This window comes from Ambystoma mexicanum, chromosome 7q (assembly GCF_040938575.1).
Source record: "Ambystoma mexicanum isolate Mex_15411 chromosome 7q, UKY_AmexF1_1, whole genome shotgun sequence".
NCBI lineage: Eukaryota > Metazoa > Chordata > Amphibia > Caudata > Ambystomatidae > Ambystoma > Ambystoma mexicanum.
This window is the reverse complement of record NC_090941.1, coordinates 302,925,709-302,943,608: the sequence shown is the minus strand read 5'-3', so window position 1 is coordinate 302,943,608 and position 17,900 is coordinate 302,925,709. Positions and strand designations below refer to the sequence as shown.

Sequence of the window (17,900 nt, the reverse complement as noted above, 5' to 3'; positions counted from 1 at the left end):
AGAGGCTAGTGTAAGGACTTTGTGAAGCGAATGACAACAAGACGAAAGGAGGGTGGATGAGTAGTGGGAGGAGGAGGAGTGTAGTAGTACTGGGAGAAGGAGCGTAGTAGTGCAAGCAAAGCAGTGACTAAAAGAGAGTGGGAGTGAATTGGAATGTTAACATCATCAAATGGCGGAGGCGTAAGTTAAGAGGAGTGTAACATAGAAGATACAGCAGAGTGATGGAAGGAGTAAGAGGAAGGGTCTAGTAGTGAGAGCAGAAAGGAAGAGGCGAGCATGGGCAACAGGCACAATCCAAAACACCATTAGAACACTAACCTTTGGAAAGAGTAGCGGCAGCTAGCAAGTCCCTGAGTGAGCTGAGATAGCTGGCGTATTGGGGAGAAATCGCTAGCGTAAAACAAGCTCAGACACTAGGGGTTACAGTTTGTTAGTACTAACCTGGGGTTATGTCAGGATTCCAAGGGAGAAGAGGGACTGCCCTAGGGTCCACAAAGTACTAATAAAAACCCTTGAACTGTCCTTAGGTTTCTGTGTCACAGATGGTGCACAAATCACTCCCTCAGAATCTAAGTGACGTAGCAGGCAACTCTGTTTACCCTGGTGACCCTTCCACCAGATGAGCATTTCTCAACCTTTTCTTCACTGTGGCCGTTCTTTCCTTGCTCTCTATAAACACTGAGTCACCCGGTTTCATCTTTCTGTCTCTAGCCCTTCTCCTGTCTCCACACTTATGATCCGTCTTCGCTCTACACTCCATCTCCTGGTCTTATCTCTCTCTCTTCATCCTTCGATCTCTCCGCCATCCACATACTACCTTTAGCTCTATTCTCCTCCCCCTCCTGCATCTCACTTTTGCATCTCTCTCAGTCTCAACGGGGAAGTCTATCCTTATCCCTTCTCGGTATCCAGTCTGTTCCTACTGTCCGAGGCTGGGTCTTGTCCGTCAGGCCCGGTGCATTGTAGTATTTGTAGTTCCAATTTTCTGGATGTTACCGCCTCCAGGGGATCACCTTAGAGATGAGAGAAAGAGACCTGGCCAAGACAGAGGCTAATAGGCATCCGGTCCGAGAAAGAGGCACACATCTAAATACACAGTACCATGCATAACAGTGAGAAGAACAGGTGACGAGATGTCTGTATTCATTACCAATGGCCCACATGATGTGTTTGAGCTGAGAATATGCTTCAATAAAAGCGCATAACGACTTTTGAAGCTTAAAAATAATGCAAATTCACAAAACATCAAGCACACAAAGCCAGCAGAATGCAACACATTCCAATCTTGCACTGATTCGCCAATACAAGGAATAATCCTTCATTTACAAAAGGCATACCAGTTTACAGCTAAAGTATCAGAGTGCAGAATAATTAATTACCACACTCAGCAGAGCAAATTAAGCTCTTGAAAAAAATACAATTGCATAAGTAAAGAGGAGTGTAATGATCAATAAGCATACAATTCAGGCTGCATAGACAATAGAAGTACCAATTTTACCTTTGCTATTTGCCAGCCCATAATCGAATCCCTGGATATTGCCTCCACTTGTTCCATTGTTAAAGGCTTGTACTGAGAAAGGGCTTGGAGGAGGGGTCTGTGCACCTTGATCTATAAGAATTTGCTCTGTAAAACGAAAAACATAAATTAAGAATCTTCACTCGTAAGGGGAAATTGGTTACAAAGATCAAATTTCTCTAAACTCAAACACTAAATATATTGGAAAGAACAAGTTACTCACCGTAGTAACAAATGTACTCCTAGTCCATAGTCCTCTTTCCTCCTTCCTGCAGGGGTGTCCCCGTGCGCGGATGGGACCGGCATCTCTTGCCCTGCAAAAAAACAGCACTTCCTCTCTAAAGGAATTAAGTACCCATTGATGCATATTGGGAAAGATTTCCCTAACTATACATTTAAATTTAAAATTTGCGGGGAATGGAGGGAGGGGCGTATGTAGGAAAAAGGGACTATGGACTAGGAGTACATTAATCACTACGATGAGTAACTTGTTCTTATACTCCTATGTCCCGTCCCCTTTCCTCCATACCGTATAGGCAATTCCAACGCAGCCCCACAATTAGGGACAAGCTAACCATCACTTTACGCAAAAACGTTTCTGAACTGCCTGGCCAAAAGCTGCATCTTCCCATAACCTAACATCCAAACAGTAATGACGGCAGAAGGTAGAATGAGTAGACCATGTTGCTGCCCTGCCAATTACATTCCATGGTACGTACCTCGGAAACGCCACTGACGTGGCCTTGGCATTTACTAAATGTGCCAGAACGCCCTCTAGAGGGGATTTGCCCTGCGCTCTGTAAGCCTCTGCTATGCCAGACACCAGCCATCTGGCTAGGTTTGCCGTAGATGCTCGCTTCCACGGCAATTGCCCGCCAAAGGTAACAAACAGGTGTCAGATTTCCTGTATATCTTGGATCTGTCAAGGTAGAACTTTAGCACCTGTCTAACATCCAAGTCATGTAAAACTCTGTCTGCCTAACAGTGAGGATCAGGGAAGAATGTAAGGAGGACTCTCTCTCGACTAATGTGAAAGTGAGTAACTACTTTGGGCAAGAACGAGGGGTGCGTCCGCAAGACAACCTTGTCCCTATGAAACTTAAGTGTATGGCTCAGACTCTGCCAGCACCTGAATCTCGCTTACTCTTCTGGCTGATGTTTAGGCCATTAGTAGCACAGTTTTGAAGGTTACCAACTGAATATCAACTGAAGCCATGGGTTCAAAGGGGTTATGCGCTAGAGCTACCAATTCCACGTTGAGGTCCCAGGAAGGCCAAGTCCTTCTGAGGTGAGGATATACGCTTGTTAACCACTCCAAGAACCTCCTTACTACAGGATTGCCAGCTGATGTGCTCCGAATTTCTATATGCCCCAATAACCGATAAATAGGTCCTGCACACGGCCACTTGAACTCCTGACTGTGCCAAGTATGATGAAAAAGAGAAAACATTGTCTAGAGTACACTTTAGAGGGTCAACACCTTTCTCTTGCAACCAATGCCACAATCTAGTACATTTTCTTGTGTATTGCGCATGGGTTAAGACCTTTTGGGCTCTATGAATGATATTCAAATTGTTGTCTGACAGTTGAAGATGAGCTAATATTGGTTTCTCAGGCAAAAAACCAACAAGAGACTAGAGGAGCTAATTACCGACTCTAGGATCCAGCTCCTTCTATAAAGCTATGGACAATCTTTAACAAAAAGGATCTAAGCGTCCACCTCTCATACTCTTCTTAATCTCTTAGGTCCCGATAACTTGGCCCATGGACCAAATAGGTGCAAAGTTTAACTCAAATTTGTTTCAAGCAATTTTGTTAAAAATATATTTCACATTTTATTAGAAATCACATATAAATCACAAATCATTAGAACATATAATTTAGGCAACAATGAATATATAAAACCTAATACATATATAAAACAAGCCTACTACACAATTCTAAAACATGATACAAACATATAAAAAAAAGTGTTAGAAGGGGGCTATAAGCTTTGCTACAGGTACTATACGACACCAGCACAAATTAACAAGGCCAATCCATCCATACCCGGTTCTTGTTGGCGAGGATGCCCAAACCCCGGCTCATTACTCCACATGACATCATCATGCCCGAAAGCTGAAAAGTACTGGAAAGAGATACTCAAACACATCAAGGAAATCACAGGCTTTTCCATCCCATGGGATCCCGGAATCATTCTCCTGGGTGACACGGGTCGGGGTACATTTCCAGTCTCAGGCCACATCCCCAGGCTATGTACACATCTACTCTTGGCAGCAAAAATAGCAATGGCCCAGGTATGGAAAAATAAAGAAGGCCCCTCAGTGGCCCTCTGGTGGGCAAAATGTTGGGACATAGCCGTGGCTGAAAAAATCATGGCGATCCGAACGGGCTTCCTATATAGAACCCTGAACATATGGGACCCGTTCATGGACTATGCTGCTAAATTCCCGGCCCTCACCAGGAGGCCCCCGCTAACCAGATGGCTCCAGGGCAGCCCGCTCTACTGAACCACAACCCCACACCATAGCGACCCATCATGCCACATCCCGCGTTTCCCACTTGGCATCCGAGGACAGGATGGACCATGGAAAATAATGCTTCTTCCAGCATTTTGAGGCCCCTCACTCCGGCTCCCCCGGCAAACTTCGCTACTTTCACATACTATTGTACGCTTCACCATGGCTGCTGTTATGATTAATGTAATGCTCTTGAATATGGCAATAAAATGTTATGGAAAAAAAAGTGTTGGTTTAGAAAAAAGAGTAATCATGAGGGAACATTTTTTTTTATAGAACACCCTCAAACACCCTGCCTATACAAATCTATATGACATAGGACACGACACAAACCAATCTTGGATAAGGTGACACAGTGGTCAGTAGCCTTTGAGGTTCTCTTACTTCAGGGATACCTCATAAACCTCTACTGGTGGCCTGAATAAGACTAATCCCTGTTATGGCTACCAGGGAATCTTTATCAACTAAATATGTTGTTCTGTGGTATTGCTGTTATTCCAATACCTCTTCTACAAAAGACCCAACATGTTTCATTCAACACTTTATTCTCTAACACACATAAATTTGAACTTTATCAGGTGGACCTACTGTACCCTTCCTATATCAATCTTGTCGATGGGGTGAACATACACGTATCAATGTAGCGTGTACACGGCCCAGTCAGCAACCTCTATCGTTGTCTAACCTACAATCGGACCGTGTATTACAAGTAAACAAAGTAACTTGACCACGGTTACAGGGGAGCGTCCCAACCAATATTTGGACTGCTCAACATCTTCAAACCGGCGTTGGTTGCTGTTCGAGAGAATTCTCATTTCATGGCTAATTTCCCTTACCTAGTGAGTCCCTCAGCAGCTTAGCTGGATCTCTGGAGTTATTTCTTTCCACTTGGTAAGAGCGTGAGCTTTCCCCCCACTCTTACTTGTGTTTTGCTATGTGTTTCTACCTGTTTTTTGGGATTGTGGGTTCTGGAGTACACCACTTCAGTAGCCCCCTTCTTTGTGTGTGTCACACAGCACCTTCTGTGCAGTGGCACAGGGTTGTCCTTCAGACTCCCACCGACTCCATTTCTGAGGCGACTACTGTCCCCCAGAAAAGGGTAAAGTTACCATTAACTTTACTTAGTCAAATTTAACCACAGATTCAGTACACACCATTTTACATGGAGTGCTGGAAGGGTTAACTCTTTATCTGTACCTCCTAGAGCATTGTTTTGCTCTTTTTACATTTAGACATGGCTGGTGGCAGTGGTATCTACCCTAATTTTCTACCGCGGTTATTTTATATAACCGTGGTAATATCATAGGCTATTGTGTTAGCCTCAAACTTAAACCCGCTTGACCAAATGCTTTTTCTTTTGGCTCCGGTGCGGTTTATTCGCCATTTCTTTTTGTTAAAATCCTTCTTGTGTTTTACTTTGCGTGGCAAACCAGGTTTACCTTCTTTGTTCGCTGTCTTTTGGTGGGCTTCTACCTAGAAGTCCTCCTCAAGGCGCCTGGGTGTCTAGGTGGGCTGAATGTGAGGGAGGGGTGTAGTCACCCCCTGCACAGGGTATCCTAGGAAACCCAAGTCTCACTTTGTCATGATTGGTCAAGGTGGTTGTTTGGGCTGGACAACCCCCCTGCTGGGTGATTGACAGCCAGGCTGTGTGAATGGGGGTTTTGCGTATCAAAGGCAGGTCTCTTGGCCTGGAAGTCAGAGAGTCGCCACTTGAACTACAAGGAACCGACGAGAAGTGGAGGAAAGGTTGACTGCTGCAAACTACCCCGTACCGGTGAAGCCCTGCTGCAGTCCTGAGCTATCTACCCTTCAACGACTAAGAGGAGATCCAGTCCGGAGTCTTCTTCCCTTGTGGCTGGTGGGGATAACCAGCTCATCTTCTTCAGCCAGAGGTCGCCTTCGTGGTCGAAATCGCTGCACACTGCTGTAGTGGTCCGGATAGCCACCTGAAGAGCCTCTCCTGTTTTTAAGGAGCGCACCTTTTATTCGTTGTCGCTGCTGCCGGTCTCATCATTGTGTGGTGCGGACCCCCTCATCGTCCTTCTTGCTGAAGCTGCAGGAAAGCGTGAGTCTGCGGGAAACCAACAGGAACAACTGCCGTGGCACCAGCTTCGTTCTTTGAGAAAGGTAATGTGTCCTATTTGAGGAATCTTGGATGAAATCCCTATTTCTCTACACTAAGGCTTGTCCTTACTTTTCCCTCCTTCTTATAACTTTTGCTTCCGAACATTGACAATATCGAACTACTCTTGGCAACGTTGAATCTCAAACTGTCTGACTGTGTGATCCTCGACACCAGGCACCCGGTGTCACTCGACTTTGGCTCCGGCCCTTTGACTCTTGAATTCCTCTCTATGTGTGTTCTGAGATTCTGTCTGCCTAACCAACATATTGCCTGTGATTTTTGGCCCCAACTCTCTCTGGGAATCTCGGATGCTAAGTGTGTTTTTACCACGGTAGTATTTCTTGCCGCGGATATGTGTTTATCTAGTAGACTGAACTGTCAAAAGTGATTGCAATTGTATTCACGGTAACGTGTTCTGTTTCGTAACACCGGTCCATCCAAACACAGGGTACGTACCTCGAATAATACTGTACAAAGTTGATTGGTTAGTTGTAATATATTTTACATGTGGTTTTTGAATTAATAGAAGTGTCGTGTTAATAACAAATGGTTTAAAAATAAATGTACTTATATTTTTTACCTGAAACCTTGAGTCAGTGTTTGCTTGAGTCACAGTAATTGTGGCCCTTTTGTGTAATCTCTGCTACTGTTCATATACTTTTGAGATAAGCCTGGCTGCTCCGCTACTGCTACCACTCTAACTTAGTAGTACAGGCTTGTACCAAAGGTAAAACTTGGATTGCCACCTGTAGTCTTAATCGTGTGTAGTGGTCCCTAAGGGTACTGCACAGGATTCTGCCTAACAGTTGCAATAACATGGAGTCAACTTCCTGTTTGTGAATGAAAACCCAAAACGCTGTTGCACGCGTCCGTGTTTGTTCGTGCATCAAATAGATGTTCTTTGATGTTCAGCAAATACCCGCTCTTGGCGTCGTATGATTCTATTCTGACGTTCGGAAAGCCGTGTTAGAGGTGTACGCAATGCCCGATTCTCTGTGGTTGGTTTCTCAGGCACCAGGCTGGTAACGCCATGGATTGAGGTGCAGCACTGAACCCTCTGTTGCGACAGCATCTGACTCGACACAGGTAGGAGGACTGGTTCTCGAACCAACGGTTGCTTGAGGTACGAGTATCACACCCTGGAGGGCCACCGCAGTGCCACCAGTATCCCTGTGCACCTGCTGGATGTCTTGAATTTTTGACCACACTCTTGCAATAGCCTGGTCAACGGGAATGCATAACATGTCGGTCCTGACTAGTCTATGTGAAAGGCAAACCCTTCCGACCTCGTTTTATAGCCTTCCCAAGAGGCCAATCTGGAGCATTTGGCATTGCTGCTTGTGGCAATCTGGTCTATCTCTGGCAGACCCCACCAGAGAAAATTCTCTCGAATGATGAAGGCCTGTATCTCCCATTCGTAAGAACTGGTGTTGAGCCTGCTGAGCCTTTATGCCTCGGTATTGTCCTTTCCTGGGGCATGGGCTGCTGTTAGCCATATCCCCTGAGCAATGGCACATTCCCACAACTGAATCGCTAGCGTGCCCAGAGGTGGCGACCTGGTCCCCCCCCACCCCCGTTTGTTCTCACAGAACATTGAGGTAGTGCTGTTCATTAGAATGAGCACCACTTTGCCCTGCACCAGAGGAGCAAATGACTTCAGCGATAGGAATATCGCCTTCAACTCCAAATAGTTGATATGCTTGTCCAAGTCCCCGCTGGTCCACACTTTGTGGGTTGAGTGAGACCCCAGCGTGGTGCCCCAGCCATCTAAGGACGAGTCTGTTACAATCAGTGAATGGGTCTATTCTTCGCTGAATAGACTTAAGGATAGGGATGGTCTGGGCAACAGACCTCCTTTCTCCCACTAACTCCTCGGCAAAGTCCCTCTCTTCCTGGACACCGTGGGTGTCAATATGGAAATGTTCTGCTGCACGTGCGAGAACCTCGTACAGGAGGGGTTGGTTATCGACAGGGGAGGCGGTAACCGGGGCTTCCTTTTCTACCGGGGAATCTACTCTGTAGGTTTCAGGGTCTTCCTCTTCCTGGTCCTCATCGTCCTCATAGTAGCCCGTCCCGGTTTGCTCTTCTACCATGCCAAAATCTTGGTCCTCACCAAAGGAAGTCTCTCCTTGATACAGTGAGTATGGCCGCGAGTATGGTTGTACCTCGAAGGGGTCGGTAGACCTCATCGGTGTCTCAAACCGGGGCTTCTTACTCGGGGGGATAGGATCATTAGAGCCTGAAGGTGTCGCCCCTTGTGGATCATATGCAAGGAAATGGTCTGGATCTTTATCGTAAAGTCTGCCAAAGAAGACATCCTTGACATGACCCTATCTATGTCATCACTGGACCATTTTTTGGAACTGGGAATGACTCTCTCAGAAAGTTTTGGAGATTTATCTTGAGTAGATTTGCTGCTTTTTGAAATATCAGCAGACCTGGTCTTGTCTGCCTGTTTAGGAGGAGTGCAGTGTTTCACAGGTGTGGAAGAGTGCAGAGGCTGCTTCTTTTGCTGTTTTCCCCCCTCCCCGTGAGTGGAAAAGTGTTTTTCCTGTCCCTTTGTGGCTCCGGAGGTTTTCGACGCCTGGCGTCGAGGATCGGGGGTAGTGTCCCTGTCCTTCGAACGTGGGGCCTTGTCTGCGGGCTCCGACTCCTGGAGTGCGGCCTGGGGGTGGAAGTCGTCTTCGTCTTCCGACGATCGAACTTCTGTTAGCCTAGGGAGCGAGGCACTCTTGGCAAGAGTGGATGATTGCCTGGAGTCATGCGGCGATCTCGAACGCCGAGAGGACACAGATTCGGACCGTTCTGTTTGTGCCTCTTTCCGAGCACTCGACGTCGTCAAGTCTCGGTTGGACTTTGTGTGTTTAGTGTGGGTGGTGTGTGAAGCGCCTGTGTCGCCGAGGGTCTTCCCCATAGCCGCCCTGTCGGACGACCTTCCGAGGTCGGGGACCTGCGCTCGGCTGTCTTTCGACGCCGTAATGCCCTCGCCGTCCGAAAGCACGCCGTCGCTGCCATCGCTGAAGGCGCCCTCCGCTGCCATGGCCGCCTGCCTGGCATGGTGGGCCCAACGCTTCGTCGAAAGGTCCTTAAGTGTCTTAGGTTTAAACCTACTACACGCTCTGCAGTTCGCTTCAGGGTGGTCCCTCGGCAAGCAGAGATTGCACGTGGCATGCCTGTCGACCCAAGGGTATTTGCGATTGCACTTGGGGCAGAATTGAAAAGGGGTACCCTCCATACGCACCTTGAGGCAGCGGGCTGGTAAGTGTAGGAAATGTATAAGGTGTACCTATATACCAAGAGTGTAGAGTATGTCCAACCCCCCCACTCTCCCTACTTGCAGGGCCGAGGCCAGAGGCCTTCCAAGGCCTGGCCCGAGGCCAGAGGCCTTCCGAGGCCCAAATCTGTCGTGCAGCAGCCGACCGTCGATTTCTTCTCCAGCCGGCATCGAGTGTCGAAGTTCGACGTTGGGATGGGGAAGGGTGTCAATTAATCAATATTTTCGCAAAAGTATGGCAAGGCCAGGGGACTGCGCAAAATGCTTCCGACCAGTATGGCGGTAAAAAAACAATCTGAGGATCCTAGACGCGTTAGGGATCTTGGGTACAGTGGACGTCACACTAGGGATAGTATTACTGGCACGCCCTGTGTTGACGCCCATTTTCGAGTTTCGAAAAACAAACTGTAATACTCCGCAGCTTCCACTAGATGTCGGCTTATGCACAGCATGTGATCTAAGCAGATTCCACAAGCCTCAGAAATATATTTACATTTGCTTACACTTTGTGAATATATTATTTTGAAAAGCTGTGAATGTTTGATTACTTTGTTATTTTATGCATTTAATCTACAACCTATGGGTTTATGTTGTGCCCTTGCTTGTATCCAGAGTTTCTCGAGATACCTTTTGTGTTTCACACCTCCTCTTCTTGGTCGTCCCAGTGGTTTTGGCAATGGGGAGGAAGTACGGGAGTTGTAGTTTTCCCCAACTTCTTAAATGGGTTTTAGATGATAATGTTCCATAGTGACTGAGAGGAAGTCGGATAGGGATATATTTCTTCTCCTATGCCTCCCTTTAATGTTGGTACCTGTTGGAATTGGGGAGGGGACAACGGAACAGGATTCATAACAACCTATAAAGGTGGAGGAAGTGTCAGATAGGGGGGGAATATTGCATCACCCCATCGGATGTCTCACCCCCCCACTCTCCAAGGACCCCTCAGTCAGGAGATCCTCCAGCACTTGTCCACCCCCAAGGTCTGGATCCAAGGGCGATGGCCGTGCCCTGGACACCTGAGCAAGAGATCCCCGGGGTTCAGAAAGTGCAACACTCTAAGGTTTCTCACAGGTGGCAGAAGAGGAGGGGGCTAAAAGAACCTCTTCGACACACCTCTCTGCTGTTTACGCATAGACATAATAGGTGACCTGTCTGGCTGCCTACTTCCCCTCTCCTGGAACACTCTAAAACCTCCAAATGATCTAGGCCTCCCTTCAGGCCATGGCTCTGCTTGAGAAAACCATGTGGCTGCAGGCTTAATCAGGATGGACAAAGACTTAGCCGTTTGGGTGCTAGTCTTTCTCTTGGTCAGATGTTCATCTGTACACTAACGAAAAGGCACATTCCCCTCGAAAGGGAGGTCGAGAATGCTTTCTTGAACTTCGTTGGTGGATCTAGTGACGTACATCCAAGCAGACCACGCAGATCTACTCCAACATACATTCCTCTGCTTGCAGTATCCATGTGCGCTAATGGGGACTCCAACAGGTCCTGCTCCAATGATTTGGCCTTCATCCGTCCTGATTTAAAGGCTGCTTGCCTGTTTAAGGGAAGGTCATGAGCAAAATCGGCAATCTCCCTCCACAGTTTCCGATTAGCTGCGGCCATTAAGTCATCCACATTGGCCTGCCGAAGATGCAAGGCTGACTAAACAAACTTTTCTGCCAAAAGCTTCAAGCAGCTTGTCTTCCTTGTTTAGAACAGGAGAGGAGGTCCCATTTGCTGAACCTGACCGTGCCGGCTTAGAATACAGCCCAGAGGACAGAAGGGCTGAATCAAACTGTTAGGCTGTGGAGGTGATCTCAAAGTGCCTTTCTTTTTTTCTGCAGAGAGACAGGAGCGGAGCAATGTGCAGTCAGTAAAAGCACTACCATTCACAAACAGCTATCAACATCACAATACGAGCGAACAGGTGAAAAGGACGCCTGTGGCTTTAATCTCCATTCACAGAATAACACGTGAGCTGACACGTGATCTTCAGCTGTGCTCAAAGGCACATCCACCGCGCTCTTGCGGCGTAAGCGCTGAGGACAGAAGGGCTGATTCGAACTGTTAAGACGGCTTTGGCGCGTGGTGCGTTTGCCCCAAAGCTTGAAGAACAGCCGACTCTCACACACTTAAGTAAATCCACTCAACGTGAAAACCAAGGAACGGCGAGGAGGTATGGCCTCTGTTTCAACAATTAAAGAGGTTAACATCAACTCTTCTCCTGGAGGTGTAACAGCCCGCCCGCACACAAGAACGATCTCTAGACTCCCGCAGCACCAGCAAGAGATAGCGGGAAAGACTCACGAATCATCCAAAGAAAGAGGTAAGACTCCTGGCTATCCTAGACTATCTATTGCGGAGATACCTAAAAATATGGAGAATCAAGAACCAGAAGTGAGGGAAGGGGGCAGGGAACCAGACATGTCTGACACGTATAAAGAACAACCCAAACCCGAGGCAGAAAGCACAGAGACAGCACCAGACCCAACAAGCAATCTCAAAATACATTCAGTAAATCGAGACATGAAAATAATAACCACCCTCAGATTGACAACAATGAGGCTCCCAAAAAGGGGACGCAAGACACCGCTCAGACTCCACCAACAGGCGATAATGACACGGGCCATCAACGTTCTAATGAAAAGGACGAAAACAGAGAAGAAATTAATCAGACAGCAAAAACACCAGCAGATCACTTAAACGTAACAGATGCCGAATTAAAGAACCTTGGACTGATGTTGGAAGCCCAACAGGAAAACAGAAGTGACACAGGAATTGTAATAGACGAGACTAGAGAAAGGACTTCCAATGTAGAAACGAACGAAGAAGGAACTGCCACGGAAAAAAGAGAAAACGACAGAGGACAACTACCAGAAACACTCCAACAGCAAAGTCATAAAAAGAAAGGAAAAATGACCATCGAAGAAAAGAGGGACCACAGTGAAAACCTTATGGAAAACGACAAACACCCAAGTGATGAAGATTTAGACGAATCTATATATAAAAAAAAGATAAACAGAAGCAGGACCAAACGAGAAAGAATATAAAAAATTGGAATCCTTAATAAAACAGAGATCCCAAAAAAGAGGATACAATCAGAAAGACGGGAACGAATAACAGACAGATCAACCATCTTCTCTAATTAGCAAGGAATAAACAACAATCACCTTTAATTGGGAAAAGGGTAGCAGATAAAAACCTCGGTCAAGAAACTTCGATTGCAGAAGAGATCGGCGAACAAGAATGTAAAGAACAATTTATGAAAAAAATGGAAGGAAACACAATAAAAGGGAATTACAACTGAGATTAGATCAAAATCTGGGCACGAAAGCAGTCTGTCTCTATCCAGAGGCCAATCAAAAGACCTGGGTGCAAGACCAAAAACTTTCAACAGTCCGCAAGCGCAGCAACCCAGGAAAAACCCGAGCTTGGAAACAAGACACCAGCCGATATTCAACTTAGAAGATGTAGATATATCGATATCCTCTCCCTCTGATAAAAGATGCTTGCCATCAACATTCGCTTGGAGGCGCCGGATCCCAAATGAACCCTTAAATGACGGTGAAAAGTCCAATGACAAAGTTAAGCTTGTAACAATTTCTACACAAACAGTCGGGATGAACTCTCAACACAAAGAAAGGTCCAAAATAGTGAAAACATTCAAAATAGTAACAAAAATCGAACAGAAAAAAACAAAGAGAGCAGGCAAAATAATGACGCAGCGACGGCACACACAAACTTTTCCCCAGAAACAGGAACACATTTGCAGAACAACGTCATGGCGGCCTTAACCATCTCGCTGGCCCCCTATATGAAACTGTACGAATCCATCAGCGAAAATGTAAAGGACAACAACGCACTTCTAGCGCTGATGCTAACAAAGTTAACAGCTCAGGAAGTAACAGCATTGAAAATAGAAGCAAGGTTAAATCACGAAGCAGAAACTTCTGCTCCATGGCAAAGGAGATTATCTCTGCTGGCCAGGTCAAATAGACTAGAAAAAGATGATTTGACCAACGCACTGCTAGAATCATTAAAATGGATGCAGAAAACTGCTGAAACGCCAGAGCGGAAAGAAAAACACCAGAGCCCAGAGACACAGTTAACACAAATAGGTGCCAGGGAAGACGCTGTTGGGGAGAATTCTCTGTTAAGACTAATTTCCCAAACCTAGCGAGTCCCCCAGCAGCTTTGCTGGATTTTTGGGGTTTCTTTTTTTCTCCTGCTAAGAGTGAGACTCTTTTTCTCCCACTCTTAGACATATGATTTGAGGTGTTCCTTTGACTTTGTATGTGTTTTATGGGCTATAGGGTCCTTTACCCCATAGGGCTTCATGTGTTTTTGGTATGTGGGTTACACAGCACCCTCCGTGCAGTAACCCAGGGGTGTCATAGCAACCCTCAAACATAGACTCCATACCCTGGGACTGACTACTGTCTCCCAGGGCATGTAAAGTCACCATTGGCTTTACTAGTCTTAAATTGTGAACAGAACCAGTACAAGCTATCATTTTGTGGACGTACTGGTCGGGGCAATTCGATTGCCACAGGTCTGTTGTTCGAGGGGGCACTGTCCAGTCCCCCCCGACCGAGTTTTGGCTGGTGTCAGTGGATACTACTTTTTATATTCGACCGCGAATATATTCCTATGGGATTTTCCCATTGTTCGAGGCTACCACTTTTTAATATAGCCTCGAACATACCGCCGGTTTATTAAATTAATATAAATTCACCGGTTGGTAGTTTTTGCCGAAACTCGGTTACAAAATGACGTTTCTGTTCGCTTCTGTGACTCCAACCCAAGTCGAGCCCTTTGTTCCACTTTTTGGCGGGCTTCTCCACAGAATCCTCCAAAAGTGGTGCCACTCTGTCTGGGTACCACAGGGGGTTTAAGCACCCTGGACTGAGTTGCCTCGGCAACTCAAGTCGCACTCTGGAGTGATTGGCCCAGTTGTGAGCCGCCCGGCTCACCACTTAGCATGTTTGAGTGACAGCTAGGACTGATGAATGGGGGTTTTCTGCATAAAAGCAGGGCTTTGGGGACTGGGACTTCAGACGTCGCCACAGGACCAAAGAATCCGGAGGGAGAAGCTGAGCCAACCTGCAACGACGACACCACCGGTGGAGCCCTGCTGAACCATCTCACCACGTTTCCCGACGACAGAGGAGATCTTCAATCCGAAGAGTCTTCTTCCTTTGACTGGTGGGGATAACCAGTTTGCCTGCCTTTTCGCCTTCCCGGATCATCTCGTGGCCGCCTTGCCTTTGCCAAGCACCCCGGCAACCGGGATACCACGTTTTCTCCACTACCGCGAATAAAAGGGTACTACCTTTTAACCGGAGAACTCCACGGCTGGTCTTCCCTGGCAGTGCAACGACCTTCAGCCTTCCTCCACGTCGAGATCATCTCTTCCTCTGGACGACGCCGCAACTTGCACCTGCTGCCAGGAACAACTGCCCCCGATGGAGGATCCTCTCCACTTTAAAGGTACTGTGTCCGCCTGGCCTCCCTCGCAACGGTCTGTGTAGGGTGACTCTTAAAGCCTCAACTTACCACTTGGGTTGGCCCTAGGCTGGCTAACTGAACTTTTCTAAACTGAACTGATTCCTTACTGAACTCTCTGCAAGACTCTCCAAGCCTTTTGAACTGTGTGATCTTGGGCGCACTGGTGTTCTACTCTCTCCAAGAGGGAGCCTGGCCTCTGAACTTTTTGCTCACAAGTAGACTTTGACTTTCCTGCCTTGCTATGTGCTTCTGAAGGATTGTGTTGTGTGCTGTTCCTAATTTCTGCCTTTTCCCTCCCTTTTTCTTAAACTTATTGGAGTGCCATCTTTAGTTAATGGTTCACCTCTGTCTGGAAATAAGTGGTGTTAACTAAGACTTGTCTAATAAGGAATAAGGGGTGTACATATGATAATCGTAATTGTGTTTTTGAACTTACTAATAATAGTGCTAGAGTGTTTCCAAGTGTGTGTTTAAATAAATAATTATATACTTGATACCAAAGCTCTGGTCAGTGTTTGCTTGTGCTACTGTATTTTGGTAATTATCTTGTATACTCTATATACTGTAACTCTTCTTGAGAGAAGTCTGGCTGCTCAGCCACAGCTAACAGGTAAATCTGGGTGGTACAGACTGCTACCAATTGGGTTTACTGCCAACACCTGTAGTCTTAAGCCTTTTGCAGTGGTCCCCAAGGGAACTGCACAGGTTTCTGCCTAACAGACGCACAAGAATTGCAAGGTTCCCATCCCCAAAGTAAAGAAATCCGGCAGCAGTGTCAAAAAAACACAATCAAAATAAAAAACAACAACGACACGGCAGCCAAGGAAGACGCCCTTGGGACCAATGGCGCACCTAAACCATCATGCTCTAGGAGTAGAGCCTTTATAACGAATCCTCAGGAGAAAACGGACGCCGGACTAGGCAAGGTTCCGACAAAGAACAAAGTGAGCAGGCAAAATGACGAGCCCCCAAATGAAATGAGCGCAAGCGATAATATAAAGAAAAACACGAACAAGGACGAGCTATACCCAGTGTTTGGACCGACACAAGGACAGGAGGCCCAAAAAAACAAGGGCGAAACCCCAAAAATATCTCCAAAAAAATAAGGTAGAGAAAAAAGAAATGATCAATTTGAAATCCATGAAAAAAAGGGTAGTTCAACTAAAAAGGCGTACGATCCATATTTTGGAACGTCAAGCAACCAACAGAAAACACAAGACATTTCTCAAGCGAAGAAAAAGGACGAACATCTCGAGTATGTCCCAAACGAAACAAAAGGCAGGTCACGCCTATCACCGATGAGGAAGAAAGTGAACTGGAGTCGCTAGACCGCTCAAGAGACCTGATTGAAGACGCCTCGTTTTACATCGAAGAGGCCGCAAATAGCAGTATACAGAATCCAATGGAAGAAGTTGAGTTACCACTGCCAGGCCAGAAAGAATCAAGGTCTGTGCAAATTGGCAAAGAAGGCGGCGAGAACTTGTATACGGACTCTGATGAAGAAGTAGGTAGCGAACACCCAGGGTTCTTAACAATGGATGAAAAAAGAAAATAAATAAATAGAGAAAGGACTATGAAAGAGGAGTCTGTGACGAACCCTGACCCCCCAAGGAAGACTTATAAGTCTTGGAATCCTAAGCATCCGTGTAAGAAACAGCCAGACGACCATGACTCTAAATACAAGCAAAAACAACAAAACAGAAGAGACCACTCACGGAACAAGGCGTTGGTCGAAAATCTACTCACAGAAAACGAAGAATAAAATCTAAACCGAAAAAAACGTGATGGCCCTTCTCCACTGTGTGGAAAGACTGAGAAAACTAAGAAACGAAGACCTAGCAGTGGTCAAATACATCAACGAAGAGCGTGTCGACAAAGTGGTGCTACATCTGAAGTCGACCGCACATAAAGAGTTAATATTGAAAGAAGGAAATGAGCTGTTGAAACGAGGCTATGAGGTACGAGAAGTACTCAGAAACACAAATGATGAGGATAAGAAGAAAAAAGAACAAACGTCTCAAGAACAAAGGGGGACGACAAAGCCATCCCCGATACCAAGGAAAGGGGCGGACAGATCTCAAAAAGAAAACTTTAAAATCAGTGGCAAACCCTAACGTGAAGTCAAAAGAAGTAGAAAAAGAAGACGCTAGAAAAAGTGATAAAAACTGGAAACACAAAGGACAATTTAAAAAGAAATGTAGAGCTCCAAGAAGACTGGCAATGGTTAGCAAGTTCCCTATCGCTAGAAGGAAACCACCAATAGCAAAAAAGGATTGCTATATCGGATGAGGAATCAGCGATTTCCTGGAACACGAGGGGGTTTAAAAACCTGATGAACAAAGAAAACCACCAGTTAAACAACGCCACAATAATATGCTTACAAGAAACCTGGTTATGCGATCTACCTGTGAGCAGAAATGTTGAGATATCAATGAACCCAGTAAAATGAGGACGAGAGGGGAGGCCCTCTGCGGGCTTAATCACCCTAATAAGAAAGGGCAGTGACTGGCAGATAACGAACAAAGGTAACGAAACCCACTTCATACAATGGACACTATTAGAAAACAACAGCGATAACAAAAAAGCGGAAGCTCTGTCCACTCTGGTGATAAATGTTTACTGGAATCCAGTAGGAATAACAACAGACCACTTTCTGGAAGCAATAACAGACATAATAGTTACCAGGACGGAATTGAACCCACATATTCAAATAATCATATGTGGTGACCTTAACATAAAATGCCTAGGAACAAATGGGACGTCTCGATTGGAAGCATTAAGGATGGGAACTTCAAAAGCCTCCAAATGGATACAAATGGCAAAAGAGTTCAAACTGCATAAGCTAAATGGTCAAACATCAGGGGACATCCCCGGAGCCCACACGTGGTCTAATGGTCAAGTATCCTCAACAATCGACTACATATGGGTATCCGCATCCTTACTACAGCAAATAAAAAGTTTTGAAATCGCACA

At 46.2% G+C, this 17,900-nt stretch overlaps 1 protein-coding gene across 12 annotated transcripts in view; it reads right to left on the bottom strand.

Moving 5' to 3' along the window:
* MYCBP2 (MYC binding protein 2) overlaps positions 1-17,900 on the bottom strand; it is a 3,160,061-nt gene that overhangs the window by 979,202 nt on the left and 2,162,959 nt on the right. For all 12 annotated transcript variants that reach the window (XM_069639721.1, XM_069639717.1, XM_069639718.1 and 9 more), the window contains one exon: positions 1,499-1,624. In XM_069639721.1, the coding sequence (XP_069495822.1) occupies positions 1,499-1,624 (126 nt within the window). The remainder of the gene's footprint in view (positions 1-1,498; positions 1,625-17,900) is intronic.